Genomic DNA, 20871 nt, shown 5'->3' with positions numbered 1-20871 from the left:
CCAGCCTTTGAGGGATGATTATGTTAAACTCTGAGCAAAGGTCGATGAACGAAATCCTGGCATATGTTACAGTTATAATAAATGAACACATCAAGACCAAAATGTTGACATTACTTTTAACCCTATCAAAAGGAGTCCTATGCTAGTGTCTTGCTTTGAAATAATTTTTGCTAAAATGCAGCCAATTTCTAAATCAGTGTTCAATAAATTTTGATCCTAAGGCAGTGCATCGTGGTTTATCTCATGTTCACAGAAAAGATTCACTTTAGCTCTTCCACCCACAGTATCATCAGCTTCATGATGAATATTTTACGAGTGCAGTCATCCTCTCGTTGGTACTCGCTGCCTTATTTGGCCTTCTGTACCTTCTCATAATACCACAGTAAGTATTGTTTATACTTTTCATCTCGCTAATCTAAAATGAACATGATTGTATGTAAGTTACCATACACTGCTTATGTAGGCACAGAAAAAGTATTAGAAATGGTAAGATCCCCTGGAACTTATGACTTGCCTCATGAACTCCGTAGAATGGATGCATTTGGTAGTAATCTACCAAAATCTGATTAGATTTTGGAGAGGTCCCAGAGATCGGAAAACCATAAATGCACCACTTTGTTTCAAGAAAGGAGGAACTGTAGAATACTTAGCCTCTTATTTGTCATTTGGGGAAAAATAGCTGGAATCCAATATTAAGGAGGTAATAGCAGGATAATTAAATCATGAGACAATAATGCCGAGTCAGTATGTCTTTATGAAAAGGAAATTGTCGAAAAAAAAATTGCTAGAGTTCTTTTCAGGATGTAACAAACAGGGTTAATAAAGTGATTGGGAAGAATGTTTTTTCCTGGTGGAGGTATCAGGAATTTTGGGGCTTGGATTTAGAATGAAGGTCACTCACCTCAGACAAAAAAATAAGAAACAAGAATCTTGTCTCAGATGGACATGAATCTTTGTACCGGTAGTTCTCTTCCCCAGAGAGCAGTGGATGTGGTGAAATTTAATCTATATTGAAGGCAGAGCTTGACATATATTTGAACTATAAAAGAGTCCAGGGGGAGAAAGCAGGAAAGTGATGGGTGAGGAGTGGATCAGTCATTACAACCTTATTGAATTGTGCAGCAGGTCCAGGTCTAATTCTGTTTATGTTTTCTATGTTCTTATATATCTCTTGTATTATTGCTTTTTCAGGAGCACCGTGGTCCTTGTCCTCCTGGTGTTCTGCATTTGTTTCCTGGTTGCTTGTATCATGTATCTCCATGTCACACGAGTGCAGGTGAAATGAATTTTGTTTTTCACTTTTTGATTTAAGTTGGTCAGAGTACAAGTAAAATATTTTGTTATAGTCGACAGAATTAATACATAACCTTAGCCTGCAGCATTTGGTAGAGACCACGTTTGGCCTGAAAGAACATTAAGATATTTGCAGTTGAACAACCAGGTCTTTTTGTTTCTCAAGATCCTATGTTAATAGTATCAGGTAAACTTACAGGTCATTAATTTTGCCTAAGTAGAACTTGGTTTTCAATTTTTTAATTTTTGATAAGCTTATGCACTTACTGAAGTAAAAATCATTGTCGTTGCAAAGGGAACATTCCTTAGCACACTCATTATTCATTTGCCAGCAGCTAATAGGTTAATTGAGCTTGTGGTCCAATTACATATTTCCAATCTAATTGGAAGTGGAATTTTATTGTAAGTGCCTGCTCACCCACAGCACAATTACGGAGAGTGCTTCTGGTAGCACAACCTTAGCAATTCCAATTCCAATTCCCAAATGCTGCCTGATGCAAAGTTTGTTATCTCCCGGACTTTTCTCCTTGTGCAGGTGCTTTTCCTATGTTTTGCCAAATCAGTTTAAGGATGATGATGCCTCCAAAATTAGACAGTTGATAAGAATTAATTAATTTCTAATAAAATTTTGCATCACAATATACAGTTACAATAATCTAGTTGTTAGAATTGAGAATGCATATGAAAGCTGATGGATTCAGGTAAATTAAAAGAATCCTGGTTATGTACATAAAGTGAAAGGTATAGAAGGGTCTTTGAAAGGGAGGATAAACCCTTTCATGATGTTGGAAATTGAATTCCTCATTGATTGATCATAGTTAGTGCAGGATGGAAATAACATCTTGCTGACATTCGATATCAGCACACCTCAGGATGCATGCTTAGCCCACTGCTCTATTCTCTCTACACCAATGACCATGCAGCTAGGCATAGTTCAAATGGCATCTATAAATTTGATGATGAGACAACTGTTGTTGGCAGAATCTCAGATGGTGACAAGGAGGCACACAGGAGTGAGATAGATCATTGGTTGAGTGGTGTCACAACAACCTTGCACTCAACATCAGAAAGACCAAAGAATTGATAATGAACTTCAGGAAGGAGAAGTCAAGAGAATACACACTTGTCCTCATCAAGGGATCAGCAGTGGAATGGGTGAGCAGAGTCAAGTCCTGGGTGTCAACATCTCTGAATACATATTGATGCAATTGCAAAGCAGGCACAACAGTGGCTTTATTTCATTAGGAGTATGAGGAGATTTTGGTATGTCACCAAAGACTGTAGCAAATTTCTAAAGATGTACCATGGAGAGCATTCTAGCTGGTTGCATCAATGTTTGTTATGGAGGGGTCACTGCACAGGATCAGAATGAGTTGCAGAAATTTGAAAACTCAGCCATCTCCTTCAGAGGCATTCGTCTCCCCTGCATCGACCACACCTGCCTCAAAAAGGTGGCAACCATCATCAAGGTCCCCCATCACCCCTCACATGCCTTCCATCCCTTGTTGCCATCAGGGAGGGGGTACAGGAGCCTGAAGACACACACACAAAGTTAGGAACAGTGTCTTCCCCTGCACCATCAGATTCATGAATGAAAAATACAGACAGACAGACATACTTTATTGATCCCGAGGGAAATTGACCAACCTATGAACTCAACCTCACTATTTTACTCTCTTTTTGCACTAATTATTTAACTACATATATATCTTACTAGGTACTGTACTGTACTGCAGCCTCAAAACAACTATTTCATGACATATGCCAATGACATTAAAACCAATTCAGATTCTAAATTGGTGATCATCTAAAACATGATCAAATTATTTGACTTGAGTATATTGTTTAGAAACTAATAGTTTGCTCTGCTATGGGTTTTCCTAAGAGTGCAACCCATTTAATGGCCTGTGTATGAAATTCCCTCAAATAAATAACAATATGTCTACTGTCTATCAGTTATAAAGAGCCAAGGGATATTGTTTATTTTGTTTTCAATTTAGAAGTATTACATCAGGTGATGTGCAATATATTAATCAGTCATGGTTACAACAGTTAGCATAACCAGTCTCTTCGTTCACATCTGTAGCATCCCAAGATACATTAGTGGTTAATTTCTCTTTGGAAAATTTTGATTTCTGAGACCAATTACAGTGAGACTTTCTTAATCTGTATAAGTTGATCTCTGGATTGAAATAAATAGCTTGTATTACCTTCAGGAGTGATTCTGTGATATTCGACAAACAGTATTATGTTATGTGCTGTTCCCCACCAATGTATTGTGCAGTTGAGAAGCACAGAATTACTATTTAAATGGTTACTGAAATGTTTGCATTGATATCAACCAAATCATAAGCTATACATTACAGTATTAGAGAGGTAAAATATGCAAAGTATAGTTTACAGAAATCTAATTCATTATCTCTTCAGTGTATTCCAGGATGCCTGACAATACAAATTCGAACTATTATCTGCATCTTCATAGCTGTCTTGACTTATGCTGTGGCCCAGGGATGTGTGGTAAGCAAACGTCATTTTATTTAACCTTTTAACTACATCAAATACATAAATTCAGTAGAAATTACATCAATATAGTATAGCTTTTGGCAATGAATACAAGTCCTACAATCTGAGTAATTTTAACTTTCTATGTTTAATTTTGTATTGGTCAGCTCACATTTTGGATCCACATGAATAATTTTGAGTTTTGAAATTTGCCCTATAAAAGTGGGGGGGTGGGGGGTAGATTCATTGAATTTGACAGCTATGTTACTATTCTGACTTGAATTGTCATTCAATTGTCATTGTTCAAATTGTTATTATCTGCCTATAGATAGAAGTCCATAGAAATCCAGATGAATCTGGTTGTTCAATGCTTCATAGAGACCACAAAAGTCCATTGTTCAGCACTTCACTCAAAATATACCATTGTGTCTGTTTACATAGGCTGAAAATAATCTTGAATAAACCAGACCCACTTTCTAGAGCCCTCCATGTTTCTCTGCCTGCACTTTGTGCATTTTACTTTAACTAGGATCTTTCCACTGAAAGATGAGAAAAAATGATTAGAAGGAGGTGACATAGGATCAGAAAATGTTGAATCATTGTCGATAGAGCTAAGGAATTGCAAGAGTAAAAGGACTTTGATGGGAGTTGTATACAGACTTCCCAACAGTAGTAAGGATGTGGTCTATAAAAACACAATGGGAGATAGAAAATGCATGTCAAAAGGGCAATGTTACAATAGTCATGGGGGATTTCAATATGCAGGTAGTGTGGGAAAATCAGGTTGGGGCTGGATTCCAAGTGAGAGAATTTCTAGAATGCCTACAAGATGGCTTTTTAGAGCAACTCATGGTTGAGCCCACTAGGGGACAGTTTTTCTGAATTGGTTGTTCTGCAATGAAGCAGAATTGATTGGAGAGCTTAATGTAAATGAACCCTTAGGAGCAATTGATTGTGATATGATTGAATTCACCCTGAATTTTGAGAGTGTATCAGTATTACAGTGGAGTAAAGGGAATTACAGAGGCATGAGAGAGGAGTTGGCCAGAATTGACTGGAAAAGAATGCTGGCAGGGATGACAGCAGAGCAACAATGGCTGGAATTTCTGGAAGCAATTCAGAAGGCACAGGATATATTCATCCCAAAGAAGAAGTAGTATTCTAAAGGCAGGATGACACAACCGTGGCTCACAAGAGAAGTCAAAGCCAAAGAGAGGGCATATAATAAAGCAAAAATTAGTGGGAAGTTAGAGGATTAGGAAGCTTTTAAATACCAACAGAAGGTGACTAAAAAGTCATTAAGAAGGTAAAGATGGAATATGAAAGTAAGCTAACCAATAATATTAAAGAGGTTACTAAAAGTTTCTTCAGATACATAAAGTGTAAAAGAGAAGCAAGAGTGAATATTGGACTGCTGGAACATTATGCTGGAAAGGTAGTAATGGGGGACAAGGAAATGGCAGACAAACTGAATAAGTATTTTTCATCAGTCTTCACAGTGGAAGACACCAGCACACCAGTAGTATGGTTGAAGTTCTAGGTGTCAGGGTCATGAAGTGTGTGAAGCTACCATAACTAGGGAAAGGGTTCTAGAGAAACAGAAGATCTAAGGTAGATAAGTCACCTGGACCAGATGGTGTACACCCCAGGATTCTGAAAGAAGTGGCTGAAGAGATTTAGGAGGCATTTGTAATGGTTTTTCCAGAATCTGGAATAGTTCTGGAAGACCGAGAAATTGCAATGTCACTCCACTCTTCAAGAAGGGAGAGATGCAGGAAAAAGAAAATTATAGGCCAGTTCGTCTGACCTCAGTGGTTTGGAAGATGTTGGAGTCAATTGTTAAGGATGTGATTTTGGAGCACTCAGAGACACCTGATAAAATAGACTGTAAACAGCATGGCTTCCTCAAGGGAAAATCTTGCTCAACAAATCTGTTGGAATTCTTTGAAGAAATAACAAGTAGAATAGACAAAGGAGAATTGGTTGATGTTGTGTACTTGGATTTTCAGAAGGCATTTGACAAGATAGCACACATAAGATTTAATCTTTGAACGTACTTGTAAATCAAAGCCTTATAGACGAATATCACCATCAAAATTTCTTAAGAATTTCAACCAGTACAAACCAGCTGTTTTTGTGAAAACAGTAGTTGCCAACTCCATTTCACACTCTACTATGGGGTACACTTCTGTGCATGACCTGTCTACCTGCTTTAGTGACTTTTTTTAGGACTAAAGGACTAATTCATTCATGAAATATACAAGGACTTTTCTTCCAATTGGTTGATGTAGTTCAACCACCGGATAGAATGGAATGATATTCACCAACTAAGACTTGGTAAGCTGCATCATTACTCAGAAAAGCAGCACTAATGTATCACTGATTTCCATGTCTGAGAATTGTCCTCTTTCACCATGTTTGCACATCCCAAGCCTGAATTCGTTTGTTGCTTATTTACCTGTGAAATTTAATTCATGAAATTCTTTATGTCCAAATGTCAAGCTCTCCATGTGAGGAAGAATATACAGAGAAAACAGGAGTAACATTAGGGACAAGTTATTATTAATTTAATAGCAGTGTACTTAGGATAAATTGCTTAAACTGCTGGTGATAGCCATTCATTCAGGCATCACTCAATTATATGGCAATATTTGAAGAAAAGATAAATTCAAAGAGATACAAAATGATCAGTATTCCTTCCTTAACTAGGAAAAGGGGTGGGTTAACAGCTGCATTAGTGTTTGTGTGCAAATAAAATTACTACAGCTCCTTGCACAAAAACTGATGCTTGTCTTCAAATGGTCAGTGAAGGATAATGTGACTTCAGGTTGATGGTCAGTCGTATAGTTATCAGGGTCATATGTTTCATCTTTACATTGGGCAGAATATAGCAGAAGAGATCACTCATCACATGCTGAATTCATCAAATTCATCCCATTTAAATTGAAGCTTGTCATGAAGCATTTGTTCTGCTGTGGTCCTCACCAATGGATTAAGACAGCCACATGTCAATCATGAAACTGCTTAATATATTGATGAAGATCTTGGAAAAGAGAATATGACTTTTTGAATTACTTGATCTGTTAGGTTAATCTGGGATATTCAACTTCACTTTGATTTTGATTACCAGGAAGAATTTTTAAATACTAATTTTATCATTTATTGAGAATTAACAGCAAAAGTGCAATCTCACCATTAGAACATACTGTACTGTATGTGTTGTCCAAAGTATTAAAATTATGGATTACACACACAAAATACTGGAGGCAGTATCTATGGAAGAAAATTAAGTTTCAGGCTGACATCCTTCATGAGGATTAGAAAAGAAGGCACAAAGGGAGCAGTAGAGAGGAAATGGTTGGGTCTGACAGTTCCTACTCCTCTCCCTCCCCCACCCTTTTATTCTGGCTTCTGTCTCCTTCCCTTCCAGCCTTATTGAAGGTTTGTACTTTGTGTGTGTTGATCCAGATCTCCAGCATCTGCTGTCTCTCAAAACTGTGTTGCATTTAATTAGAGGAAACCCAGTAACTATTTCAGAATTGCAGTTTTAATTTGTCTCCGGAGGTTTCAGGAAGAAACACCAATGCTTGTTACTTTGCTTTTGATACCTTATTATGTTTTACACAGGTTGGCTGTATGCCTTGGGTATGGACTACCAACTCCAGCACCTCTATTGTTATTGTTGCTCCTGATGGATTCAATAAAACAATGAATGAATTGCCCTGTGATGCAGCTCATTACGCTTTTCTTGCATGTGTTGTCGGAACACTGAGTCTTGCAATATTCCTTCGTGTATCTTCATTACCAAAAATGATCCTCCTGCTCATCGTCACTATTTTATACATAGTAGTTTTTGAAATTAGTGGATACAGAAGAGCGATGGGGTAAGTAATTATATATCTTAAATTAAATGCATATTATATTTAACACTTGACTAAGTTGTCTAGAAATACCTCAACATGGGATTAGATATGATGCTGCTTGGAGCCCTGGACCCACTTATTTGAAGCTTCTTGTCAGCCATCCGGGGCTTGTACTAATGAAGCATGACCTTGCCAATGTGATTTTCTTTAGGGACATTCTTAAAAGAGAAACTCCCCTACTGAGACAACTGTTAGGGAAATTTGGCTGTGTATGGATGTGTGCATCTTTGTCCCTGTAACTAATGCCACTGGGATGAGAATCACGATAGCTGGGCCTACCCAACTGTGGCCCCATATGCCAGGAAGAAAATAAGACACAATATTAATGAAGATCTGCCCTTCCTGAAAGCACCTTCATTGCTGAACTTGTCCCTTAAGTGAACCATCTGGAGGTAGGCCTCTAGATCTGAAACCTTGCTCGTACATTCATTCATTCACTGTATTTTTGCAGTAGAAGGCAACAAGAGTAATGTCAGTCGTTCTCTCCACACTGATTAGTCTCACTCAAAGGTTTCAGTGTGTGAAGACATGCAATAATGCCATTGAATGTCCAGAAGTGTGTTGCGAGGAGATGATGTAACCAGTTCTATTTAGTGGCTGGGTTTTCAATTAATTCAGTCAGATAGAGCATGGAATTGTTATATTACACATGAAATTTCTAGCCCAAACTTTGCAACAGTGGTAATTAGAATTCTTTATGGATAGTCGTTAAAAGGACATAATTTTTTACCGTTTAACTAGCGATCCTTAGAAGTACCATCAAAGAAATGTACTATTTTCTTTACAACCTAAATAAAATTCTCAATTGTTCAATGTAAGCCAATTAGCTACATATTTAAAAAGAGAATAACAATATAACATCATTGACTGTAATGTGTAGAAAATCTGTAAAACAAAAGTAAGAGTTTATTTTTCATCAATCACTCAGCTGTATGACAGTGTCTTCTGATTTATTTTAATCAAGGAAACTTAATTATTTTCTAAATTCATTATTTCTATTTAAAATTTCATACATATATTAAAATTGTATTAATATATTTTTCACCCAAAGAACTAACACTGAAATGTCAAGAAGTTGTTCCTTGTTCTATGATTTCTGTAGAGGCAGCTCATTTTACATCCGAGGATATGAATCTATTTTGGCAATCCTGCTTTTCGCTTGTGCTCTTGGACTTCACTCTAGACAATTAGACCTAAAGTTGCGATTAGACTACCTCTGGGCAATGCAGGTAAGATGGGATCTGGCTTTGTGTTCAAAGCATAGAATGAGAGTGAGATGTTTTTCTGAATCATAAAGAGAAAAATGCTGTAAATCTGGTTGAAAGAAGACAAGATCTACAGCAGATTCAAATAAATAACTCTAATCAATTATTTTTAGGGTAGGTTATATAATTTTGATTTATAGTGAATCAAGTTAATGGTAATTAATTTATTGTACTTAATATTTTCTTGCTTTCTCATAAGACAGACAGACACATACACGTTTTGTCATTTTCAGATAATCATTCAGTCAAGTGTTCTGTTGTTGGAGATAAGTGAATGGGATTAAGAACATAATGATGCAATAATCCATACACATTCATTACCATAATTTTGATTTGGGGCATATGTGAAATTGATAAATTACAAAAACACAACCAGTTTCGTGTTGAGATGATTAGAAAATAAAGTGGATGTAAGATCTGGAATTTAAATTTACGTTTGGAATTTTTAATTATACTTTTCAAGTCTTCCATTTGAAAAAGTGCTCTGAAAGCACTGTAAAATATCCACGGGGTTCAAAATTTTCAGTGGAATGCAGAGTGTCATATAAACATGATGTTCATGAATATTTGATAAGTTGAAATAGAAAATAGTTGTTTGCTGAATTAATGTGATGATTAATTAGAAGCATGTTTTACACAATAGAAACATTTCAAGCACTTTGTCATATTAAGTAATTTTAATATTGTTTTGTTTAGCTACCTCTCTATACTTGTGATAATGCATTAGTGTAAAATGCAATGAATCAATGAGATGAATCTTTATTTCTAATGACTGAGACTGACAGAATTTTTATTTTGGGACCTGGAGACTGAAGAAAATTTGACCTTGATTATTGTAGATAACAGCATTTAGCAGCATTTTATTTTTCTCTAATTAGTCCCTTCTTCACTTGTGTAGGATGGTTTGAAATTCTCTTTGATCACAGCGATATCTTTGCTTCTGCAGTTATTAAGAGGTTCTGAATATCAAGCATGAAAATAGCCATTTCTTTGTTCCCTCCCTCCCTCCCATTACAGTGTAATAGAATACACAGAGCTTACAACACAGAAAAAAAGTTTCCAGTGATTGAATAATACTCTTTATAAGGTGTCTTGTACTTTTCAAATACTTTCTTTCCTCAGCCACGCAATTTTGAAATCACAATGACCTCCCTACTTTGTGTAGCAGAAGAAACTGTCCAGAACGAAGAAGAATGAAGTAAAGGGTCACTAGTTCTTTTGCAAGGCAAATTGTGCAAAATCACTCCCTAAATTTCCATCAAGAAGTGACAAATTGCACCAAACATTTCCCCAGTTGCTGTAATATTTCTCATAACTTGTATGAATAGAGGTTCAAAATTTTCATATTTTTGAAATAATTTTTGAAGATTTGAAAATGATAAACTAGAAACCCTGTGGCAGCCAGTGCTGGGTTATCTGCTCAGGATCATCCTCTGCAAAAACAATCCTCCATTTTTGTAATTTGTTCATTTCAAGCAATTTCTGGGGAATTGCGAAATCCCACCCATGGAGATTGCCAGCAATTTCTTCATCCAGTAACTGGCATATTAGACAGACACGCACCCTTACTTTTAAGTCCTCAATGTGGTCATGTGGTTAATGATTACGGGTAAGGAAACTAGGGTGCGTGTCTCTGCCAGCACTGGTTTTTCACTATCAGCACCTTTAACTCGAGTAGCTCCAGATATCTTAATAGCAGCACTTCTGCACATGACGCATGAAGTAGTTCTTTGAGATTTCTGCTATTGTACTATTATTTCTATTTCCCACTCTTGCTCCTCTTGCAAACCATCTCATACCATGCTGTCTTTCTGTCTGCCTCTATGCTTCTCTCTGTCTCTCTCACTCTTTAATTTTTTTTTTATTGAGTTTTCAAATGATTACAGAAAGAAAAAAAATTATCTTCCCTTCCCCCCTCAACCCCTCCCCCCTAACATCCCTATAGAAGAAAAGAAAAAGAAGAAAAAAGAAAGAAAGAATACCTGGATATCGGAAGATCCCCACATGCTCCACGGAGTTCATAATAACTTTAGTATATATATTTATTTCTTTCCCCAAATAACCAATCATTTTATCTTCGGAGCATGTCCCTCTCACTCTTGTTCTCATGCTTGCTCTGTCTAGCTGTCAGATATAAACATTGTGTTTATTTTCTGCCTTGTTGCCGTGCCTCGCTCTCTTGTTTGGGAGCCTTTATCATTTCTTCTTCTTGCAAACTGGATCCACGGACTTCCATAAAATTCCCGAAAAGCTGTGTGATGTACTATCAGTCTTTTCACTGCTCTCCCTCTTTGCTTGTATTTTTCCTCACCTGCCTAACATACAATATTTCTAGCCTCAGAAACCCTCTGGCCCCAATCAACCTTCAGCAAAGTAATCTTGTGCTAACACCAGTGACCATTTGAAGTAGCTGACCCCATATCACAATGGCAGATGATAAATGATGGGAATGTAGCGGTGTGCTACACGCAGCGCTGCAATAACGACACGGAGTCGGTGAGCTGCAGTTACAAAAGAGGTTTATTCAAACTTCGCGGCCTCGCTTTAAAGCCTTCCTGATCCCGCCCTCCCCGGGCGGGAATGCTGTAGTATTCCCAGTCCCGTATTCGCAGTCCCGTCCCGCGTGCGGGCTTTTCCCCTTGCTGGTGAAGCAGGCTTGGCGCCCTCTTTGGGACCGGCCTCAATGCCGGCGCACGCCGCTTTGTGAGCCGGTTCGAGTGCGCTGGGAAGTGGGTCGCCACATAACCCCCCCCCCCCCAGAACCGGCGATACACCCCCCAATGTCCACAATCTGGGTCGGACTCTGTTTGGGAGGTCTGCCTCTGCGCCGCGGTGCCAGAATCTCAACCGGCTGCGCCAAGTCCACATGGGCTGGTTTGAGTCGGTCCACCATGAAAACCTCCTCTTTCCCCCCAACGTCCAGCACGAATGTGGACCCGTTGTTTCTGATCACCGTAAACGGCCCCTCGTAGGGCCGCTGTAGTGGTGCCCGATGTCCGCCCAGTCATACAAAAACGAACTTACAGTTTTGCAGGTCTTTGGGTACGCAGGTCGGGTTCTGCCCATGCTGTTAAGTGGGTTTGGGGGCCAGGTTACCGAGCCTCTCGCGTAGTCTGCCCAGGACTGCTGCGGGTTCTTCCTCTTGCCCCCTTGGGGCTGGTATGAACTCTCCTGGGACGACCAGGGGTGCGCCGTACACCAACTCGGCCGACGAGGTGTGCAGATCCTCTTTGGGCACTGTACAAATTCCAAGCAGGACCCAGGGGAGCTCGTCCACCCAGTTAGGCCCTTTGAGGCGGGCCATGAAAGCCGACTTCAGGTGATGGTGGAAACGCTCCACCAATCCGTTCGACTGTGGGTGGTAAGAAGTTGTGTGGTGCAGCTGTGTCCCCAAAAGGCTGGCCATAGCTGACCACAGGCTGGAGGTGAACTGGGCGCCTCTGTCGGAGGTAATGTGGGCGGTACACCAAAGCGGGACACCCAGGTGGTGATCAGTGCCCGGGCGCAAGATTCGGAGGTGGTGTCGGTGAGCGGCACTGCCTCTGGCCATCTTGTGAACCGGTCCACGATAGTCAGGAGGTGCTGCGCTCCTCATGACACTGGCAGGGGGCCCACGACATCCACATGAATGTGGTCGAAACGCCGGTGGGTGGGGTGGAACTGCTGCGGCAGAGCTTTGGTGTGCCGCTGCATCTTGGCTGTTTGGCAGTGCATGCACATTCTGGCCCGTTCACTGACCTGCTTGCGGAGTCCGTGCCAAACGAACCTGTTGGCTACCATCCGGACGGTTGTCCTGATGGAGGGGTGTGCTAAGTTGTGAATGGAGTTGAAAACGCGCCGCTGCCAGGTTGCCAGAACGACGGGGTGAGGTTGGCTGGTGGTGACGTCACAGAGTAGGGTCCTCTCACCTGGGCCTACGGGGAGGTCCTGGAGCTGCAAACCAGAGACTGCAGTCCTGTAACTAGGGATCTCCTCATCTACCTGCTGCGCCTCCGCCAGTGCTTCATAGTCTACCCCCGGGACAGGGCTTGGATGTTAGGGCGGGAGTGGGCGTCAATCACGACATTGTCCTTTCCCGAGACATGCCGGACATCCATCGTGTATTCGGAGATGTAGGACAGATGTCGCTGCTGGTGGGACGACGAGGGGTTGGATGCTTTTGTGAACGCAAAGGTAAGCGGTTTTTTAGTCCGTGAACATGGTGAAGGGCCTACCTTCTAAGAAGTACCTGAAATGCCGGATTGCCAGGTATAGCACCAACAGTTCCCGGTCAAAAGCACTGTATTTGAATTCGGGTGGTCGTAGGTGTCTGCTGAAAAACACCAGGGGTTGCCAGCGACCCTCGATGAGTTGTTCCAGCACTCCACCGACTGCCGTGTTAGATGCGTCCACTGTGAGGGTGGTAGGGACGTCCATTCTGGGGTGCACTAGCATCGTGGCATTTGCCAAGGCTTCTTTGCGGACTCCTCGTCCCAGGTAATGTTCTTGCCCTTACCCAACATCAGGGCGAAAGGGGGCGCATGATTTGGGCAGCTGAAGGGAGGAAGCGGTGGTAGAAATTCACCATACCGACGAATTCCTGAAGGCCTTTGATTGTGTTGGGTCGGGGGAAATGGCGGACGGCGTCTACCTTGGTGGGCAGAGGGGCAGCCCTGTCTTTAGTAGTTCTGTGGCCCAGGAAGTCGATGGTGTTGAGCCCGAACTGGCATTTGGCCGGGTTGCTTGTCAGGCCGTATTCACTCAGTCGGGCGTAGAGTTGACGGAGGTGGGACAGATGCTCCTGACGACTGCTGCTGGCTATGATAGATGAAAGCGAAGTCCAGGTCGTGTCCCACCGCGTCCATTAACCGCTGAAATGCCTGTGTGGCATTCTTTAGGCCGAACGGCATGCGGAGGAACTCGAAAAGGCCAAAAAGGGTGATGAGTGCCGTTTTGGGGACGTCGTCCGGATGCATCGGGATTTGATGGTATCCCCGGACGAGGTCTACCTTGGAGAAGATCCGTGCGCCGTGCAGGTTTGCTGCAAAGTCCTGAATGTGCAGCACAGGGTAGCGGTCCGGTGTTGTAGCCTTGTTCAGCCTGCGGTAGTCGCCACATGGTCTCCAGCCCCCTGTTGCTTTGGGCACCATGTGCAGGGGGGAGGTCCATCTGTCGGATGGCCGTATGATCCCCAATTCCTCCATCCTCTTGAACTCGTCCTTCGCCAGCCGGAGCTTGTCCAGGGGAAGCCTTCGAGCACGGGCGTGGAGGGGTGGTCCTTGTGTCGGGATGTGGTACTATACGCCGTGTCTGGGCATGGCTGCCGTGAACTGCGGTGCCAGAACCGATGGGAAATCCGCCAGGACTCTGGTGAAGTCGTTGTCGGACAGCATGATGGAGTCTAGGTGTGGGGCCGGCAACTGGGCTTTACCCAGGGAGAACGTTTGAAGGGTTTCGGCGTGGACCAGTCTCTTCTTGAGCAGGTCGACCAATAGGCTGTGAGCTCACAAAAAATCTGCTCCCAGGAGCGGTTGGGCTACGGAGGCCAGTGTGAAGTCCCACGTGAACCGGCTAGAGCCAAACTGTAGCCACACCGTACCGGTGCCGTAGGTCCTTACTGTGCTGCCGTTCGCGGCCGTCAGGGTGGGACCCGGTTCTCTGTTGCGGGTGTCGTAACTCGTCGGTGGTAAGACGCTGATCTCGGCTCCGGTGTCGACCAAAAAACGGCGTCCCGACCACTTGTCCCAGATATACAGGAGGCTATCCCGATGGCCAGCCGCCGTAGCCATCAGCGGCGGCTGGCCCTGGCGTTTCCCGGGAACTTGCAGGGCGGGCTACAACGGCGGGCTTCTGCGCCCCACCGCTGGTGGTAGAAGCACCATTGTTCGTTGGTCTCCTCACCCCTGCCTCTGGGGTTAGCGGGCTCTGCGGCCGGGCCTGGTTTGGTTTGCTGCTGGGAGCGTGGCCTGGTGATCTGTGCAACGGACGCCCCACTCTCCTTCTTGGCTTTCCACAGCACGTCCGCCCGGGCCGCCACCTTCCGGGGGTCGCTGAAATCCGCGTCGGACAGCAGCAGGCGTATGTCCTCGGGCAGCTGCTCCAGGAATGCCTGCTCAAACATGAGGCAGGGCTTGTGACCTCCAGCCAGGGACAGCATCTCGTTCATCAAAGCCGACGGTGGCCTGTCTCCCAAACCATCCAGGCGCAGTAAGCGGGCAGCTTGCTCGCGCCGTGAGAGTCCGAAAGTCCTTAGGAGCAAGGCTTTGAATTCTGTATTTGCCATCCGCTGGGGGCGATTGTATGAACTCCTCAACCTGGGAGGCTGTCTCCTGGTCGAGGGAGCTCACCACATAGTAGTAACGTGTAGCATCCGAGATTATCTGCCAAATGTGAAATTGGGCTTCTGCTTGCTGGAACCATAGGTGAGGTCGCAGCGTCCAGAAGCTTGGCAGTTTTAACGAAACTGCATGAACAGATGCGGCGTCATTCATCTGGGTCACCAATTGTAGTGGAGTACTACACGCAGCGCTGCAATAACAACACGGAGTTGGTGAGCTGCAGTTACAAAAGAGGTTTATTCAAACTTCGCGGCCTCGCTTTAAAGCCTTCTTGATCCCACCCTCCCCGGGCGGGAATGCTGTAGGGGGCGCGTATTCACAGTCCCGTCCCGCGCGCGGGCTTGTCCCCTTGCTGGTGAAGCAGGCTTGGCGCCCTCTTTGGGACCGGCCTCAATGCCGGCGCGCGCCGCTTTGTGAGCCGGTTCGAGTGCGCTGGGAAGTGGGTCGTCACAGGAAGTCCTATCCTACTGGCCCAGCTATAATGTAAATACAATTATGGATGTTCAGGCTTGAACTGCTTCAGTAACAGAAGTTGTAATATAGTTATTAATGGCTTGCCAACATTAACCAAATAAGTTATTTGCATATGAAATGTGTATAGCTCATGTGCAAATTTACATTGCCTGGAAACATGGAATTGTGTGAACCTGTGGTTTCAGATCTACCTAAAATTATTGCCGGGAGCTGACTGCAAATTAAGACAACACCAATGACACCGTATTCAATATCTGCTTGTTGTGAAAATGACAAATTAGATTGGTTTCAAAAGCATAAGTTCAATAAGGAAAATGCCCCTAGTTGATTACTGTTTAAAAGTTTCAATGAGAAAGAATAAGGAAGGATGCTGAAGTGGTGGAAATTACACTGGTGCTCACGGGAGTTAATTTAAGTAAGATGTTACATCTGATAGCACAAAGAATAGAATAAAAAAAATCAATTGCATCGACTGAATACAGAGTGTTTAAAGAGCAACAAAAATCTAGGGCAGTAATAAGCTTGCAGTGTAAGATTCAACAATGGGGATTCTCAATGATATCAATAAAAGAGTTCACAGCTCCACGTCCTATTGCATAAAATTACAAACATTGTGTAATGTTGAATCAAATTTATTTGTTAGACCTTGAAAGTGAGTCCATAGATTGAGGGAACAGTTTAGTGATGGGGCGAGTGAAGTTATACCCCTGGTTCAAGAGCCTGATAGTTGAGGTGTAATAACTGTTCCTGAACCTGGTGGTGTGGATCCTGAACCTCCTATACCTTGTCCATGATGGTGGCAGTGAGAAGAGAGCATAGCCTGGGTGGTGGGGGTCCTTGATGATGGAAGCTGTTTTCCTGCAACAGCACTCTTGTAGATGTGCTCAATGCTGCGAAAGGCTTTACCCCTGATGGAATGGACCATATTCACTACATTTTATAGGACCACTCATAGTGATGGAACAGTTAATCTTGAGCTCAAACTCCATAGGAAGCTTGTGAATGATCTGTCCCAGCTACAAAGAGCTACCAGTGAGGGAAATCAAACCGTGTTTAGTGAATGGAACTTTAAGTAGGGCCAATAACTTGGGTCTGAGGTTCCCAATACTTAATGGGAGGGCATTTCTGTGGATTGAATGATGTGTGCTGTGGTGAATCACGTACAGAGCAAGAAGCTAAGAGTGGTGGTAGTCAGACAGGATTGTGGGACCCAGCATTCTTTTCTCAATGGTGTTACGAGGAACTACATGGGTGGATGGAAAGGGAGCAAGAACATGTTCTTGTAATTGCAAAGGTGCACCAGTAAGGGTAGGTCATGACAGGTTCACTCAGCTGGACAAAGGTATGGTAGCATTCCCCAATGAATGTCACTGCCTCAGTACAGCAACGTTTGCTGAGTAATGCTCTACAATATCAGTACTGCAAACTGCTTTTGGACCTGCAGCTCACTCTCAGTGCTGTGGAGTTCCCTCAATACTACATTGGTGTTCCTACCTAGATATCTGCACACAAGTCACATGGGATCCAGAGTGAGCCAGTTATTTGGATACAAAATTGGTGTGATGGAAAGCGTCAAAGGATGATTGAGGAGGGCCATTTATTTTTCAACTGGTAGACTGTGACTAGTAGTGTGCCATGGGATCGGTACTGGGTCCACTTTTTATTTTGTATTTTTATTTAGAGATACAGCACGGTGACCCAAAGTGTGTCTACTGGCCAATTACACCCAAGTGACCACCCAGGTTGCTGGCCCTGTGATAGTGCTATACTAGCTGCAATGATACAGTGCTTCCCTTTTGTTTGCCATCTGTAAAATAGTCTGGATGAGAATGTGCATTGGTCCAAGTGTGACGTGCTGCATTTTGGAAAGTTAAGGGAAAGACTTAGAGTAAATGGAAATAACCTGGAGAACCTTGTAGAATAAAGAGCTAAAGGTACAAATATATTTGCCTAAAAGTGATGATACACGTAGCTAGGGTGCCTTCACTGATCAGGGCAAAGAGTGCATGAGTTGGAGTGGCACAGTAGTGTAACAGTTAGTGGAACGCTGTTACAGCAGCAGTAATCGTCAGCCAGGGTTCAATTCTTGCCACTGCCTGTAAGGAGTTTGTCAATTCTGCTCGCGTCCACGTGGCTTTCAGTGAGGTGCTCCGGTTTTCAACCATGTCCAAAGAGATACAGTTAGGGTTAGTGAGTTGTGGACATGCTAAGTTGATGCCTGAAGTGTGGCAACTCTTGAGAGCTATTTCAGAAATGGGGTGAGCCAGCAACCATTTAACTCCCAAATCGAGAGGTCTCCCTCTCCCTCTCCCTCTCCCTCTCCCTCTCCCTCTCCCTCTCCCTCTCCCTCTCCCTCTCCCTCTCCCTCTCCCTCTCCCTCTCCCTCTCCCTCTCCCTCAGAGCTTGGTTAGTTAAATAAAAATGGACTTGACCTTTTTGTGAAGGACTCATTATCTGCCTCGATAATAAAATTCACAATTTCAGGGACAGTGGAAGGGGATGCCTGCAGAGTCCTTGGGAAAAAAAAATGCACTTTCATCACTGTTTTGGCTTGTAATTTGGAAAGACCATAAAGAAAACTCCAAGCTATTTAAGAACATCTTGTTTTGATACCCATGTATTGATAATAGTTTGTTTATAGAAACTCAAATATGACATGCATGTGATTGCTGTCCTTGCATTCCTGTATTCAATAAAATCCTATAATAAACTGATGAAGATTACCTCTGTGTTAATTGTAAAAAGCGCTGAATCACATTAACTTCGAGTTAACTTTGTTCTGTAGCAGTGACTTACAAAATAGAAGTGCCACTAAAAGTGTCTGAATTGAGTCATTTTTAACAAAGGCGTAATTCCATAAATGTTTTCCTAAAATTCTGCTGCATTGCTAGTTGGGCTGTATCAGACAGCTGTGCATATCCATTGCTTGCATGAGTGATCAATACTTAAAAATACCTAATTTGTAAATACCGTAGATTCCGGATTTTAAGCCGCTACTTTTTTCCCACATTTTGAGCAGCTTTGAACTCTGCGGCCTTTAATACAGAGCGGCTAATACATGGTTTTTTTTCATGCCGCCTCGTAAACATTTTGCCTCGTAACAGTAGACCAATAAAATTGATGAGTAGTTCACAGAGGTCCAATGAAATTGTACGATAAATCAAGCGCACTTTCACAATTAAATTATTGTAAATCAGTCATTTGTACTCACCCTCATCAACATGGAAAACACTCGAAGAAAAGCATTGTGTTGCCTTTATGGCAGTTATTTAGTTTATAATATTTTTGCTTAGTAATTCATTTTCTAGTTAAAGTTAGAAGAGTTTTAACTATATTTGTTTTCTGTACTACATCGCGGGATGCTATGACGTCACACCCGGTTTCGCCGCGTCTTGTGGGAAATATACCGGTTTGCGATAAACGGGAAGGAGGGGGCATTAGACCCGAGCGAAACGCTGCTTTTAAATGCCGTTTGCGATAAACGGGACGGCGGGGGTTGAGCGGCGGAGCGAAAACGCTGCTTTTAAGTTAAAGGCGATCAATAACTTTTCCTGGTAGGCTGCAGTATATATATTTTTTACCAGTCGTTAGGAGATATTGGAATGTTGTTCAGTAAAGAAGTATACGCAACGTATATTTAAAAGTAGCCGCGTTATGGGCACGGTTCGAAAAAAAAGCATTTGCAATATGTATTTGTTTTTGTTACCATATGGATTTAATTAAAAGTTAAAAAATCCTCACGTGTAATATCTTTCTGTGTAAATATCTCATATTACAACGTGGGACACCTGCGGCCAAAAATCCGGTGCGGCCTTTACAAGTAAAAAATTGATTTTATTTCTAAAATTAGAGCCAGCGGCTTTTAATCAGGTGCGCTCTGTAGTCCGGAATCTACGGTACTAAAAAATGTTTTATTAGCCAATGGTGCTACTTTAAATTCAGGAGTCACTAGTGAATCAGGACTGTTAGATTTGTTCAATTTTGTACCAGATGAATGCCATTTTTCATTTCCTATAAGTGAATTTAGGGCTATCATTTGGTACAGTGGAGGAAAAACTAGTTGATACAGACACCCACATATATTTGATGTTTTATGAAAAGACAGAATATGGCTACTCAATAATGCAATTCTTTGGCTGATTTATATCGGATCTGCAGATAAACTTACAGATCCAAGGTTTATCAAACTGCAGCAGAGATGATAGAGAAATGATTGTAGTCTTAAATGTAACCCTCAGCAAGAAAGCTCATCTGGAAAATCTTTTGGTGGTATTAGTAAGGATTAAAGAGAACCTTATGGGAATAATTTTCAGGAAAGATAGTAAGTGTATACGCTGACAGATGTAGAAATAGCACTGGTTAGGCAAGGTGCTGGGAGATAAAAGAGAAGACAGTACTGAACTGAAATGTTTGACTCTCAATATTCCATTCTGCAGTTTAAAGCTGCAGTAAAGTGAAACTAACCATCCTGAATTTCAAAGGTAAAGATTCTCATGAAACTTCCTGCATTATGATTATATCACCAGCAATGCAAATGTCCACGAGGCTTTGCTTAAATATCAGGATTAACATGCTGCTGACCACTGACACGAACCACCTTGAAGAACTGAAGGTCAATGGGAGGTTCAACATAGGAAGTGTGACAGGCCAGAGATTGCATCCTGGCCTATGTGACCTAGCTTATAGAAGAGTAGATGTTTTGCTATGGCCAGCGCATAATGTTGGAAACTGAGGACCTGTTCTTGCCATTGAGTCACTGCATGCTCCATGCAGTATCTAACCACCACACATCCCAACTTCAAAGCCACTTTCAGGCCCTTGGTAGTCAGTTCAATAGAACCTCTGGCCACTGCTACAGTAGTCATGGGCTTCATATATCCTCCAGTTTATTCCAGCTGCAGGGAAGCAAAGTATCATGATTTTCCAAATCTTATTCACACATAAAAATAACCAATGGAAACACAAGAGACCACAGATGCTGGATGATTGGAATAACTCAGTTACAGCATCCATGGCATGAAGTGAATTGTCAGTATTTCAGGTTGAAATCCTGCATCAGGATTTATTTTCACCAATATTGGTTGGAGTCAGAGGGGC

The 20871-nt window shown here is 42.3% G+C and overlaps 1 protein-coding gene across 2 annotated transcripts in view; it reads left to right on the top strand.

Moving 5' to 3' along the window:
• LOC140732146 (adenylate cyclase type 1-like) overlaps window positions 1–20871 on the top strand; it is a 263389-nt gene that overhangs the window by 187813 nt on the left and 54705 nt on the right. For both annotated transcript variants that reach the window (XM_073054366.1, XM_073054367.1), the window contains 5 exons: window positions 285–382; window positions 1192–1276; window positions 3721–3810; window positions 7423–7679; window positions 8821–8947. In XM_073054366.1, the coding sequence (XP_072910467.1) occupies window positions 285–382; window positions 1192–1276; window positions 3721–3810; window positions 7423–7679; window positions 8821–8947 (657 nt within the window). The remainder of the gene's footprint in view (window positions 1–284; window positions 383–1191; window positions 1277–3720; window positions 3811–7422; window positions 7680–8820; window positions 8948–20871) is intronic.

This window comes from Hemitrygon akajei, chromosome 8 (assembly GCF_048418815.1).
Source record: "Hemitrygon akajei chromosome 8, sHemAka1.3, whole genome shotgun sequence".
NCBI lineage: Eukaryota > Metazoa > Chordata > Chondrichthyes > Myliobatiformes > Dasyatidae > Hemitrygon > Hemitrygon akajei.
This window is presented reverse-complemented; position numbering and strand designations above follow the sequence as displayed.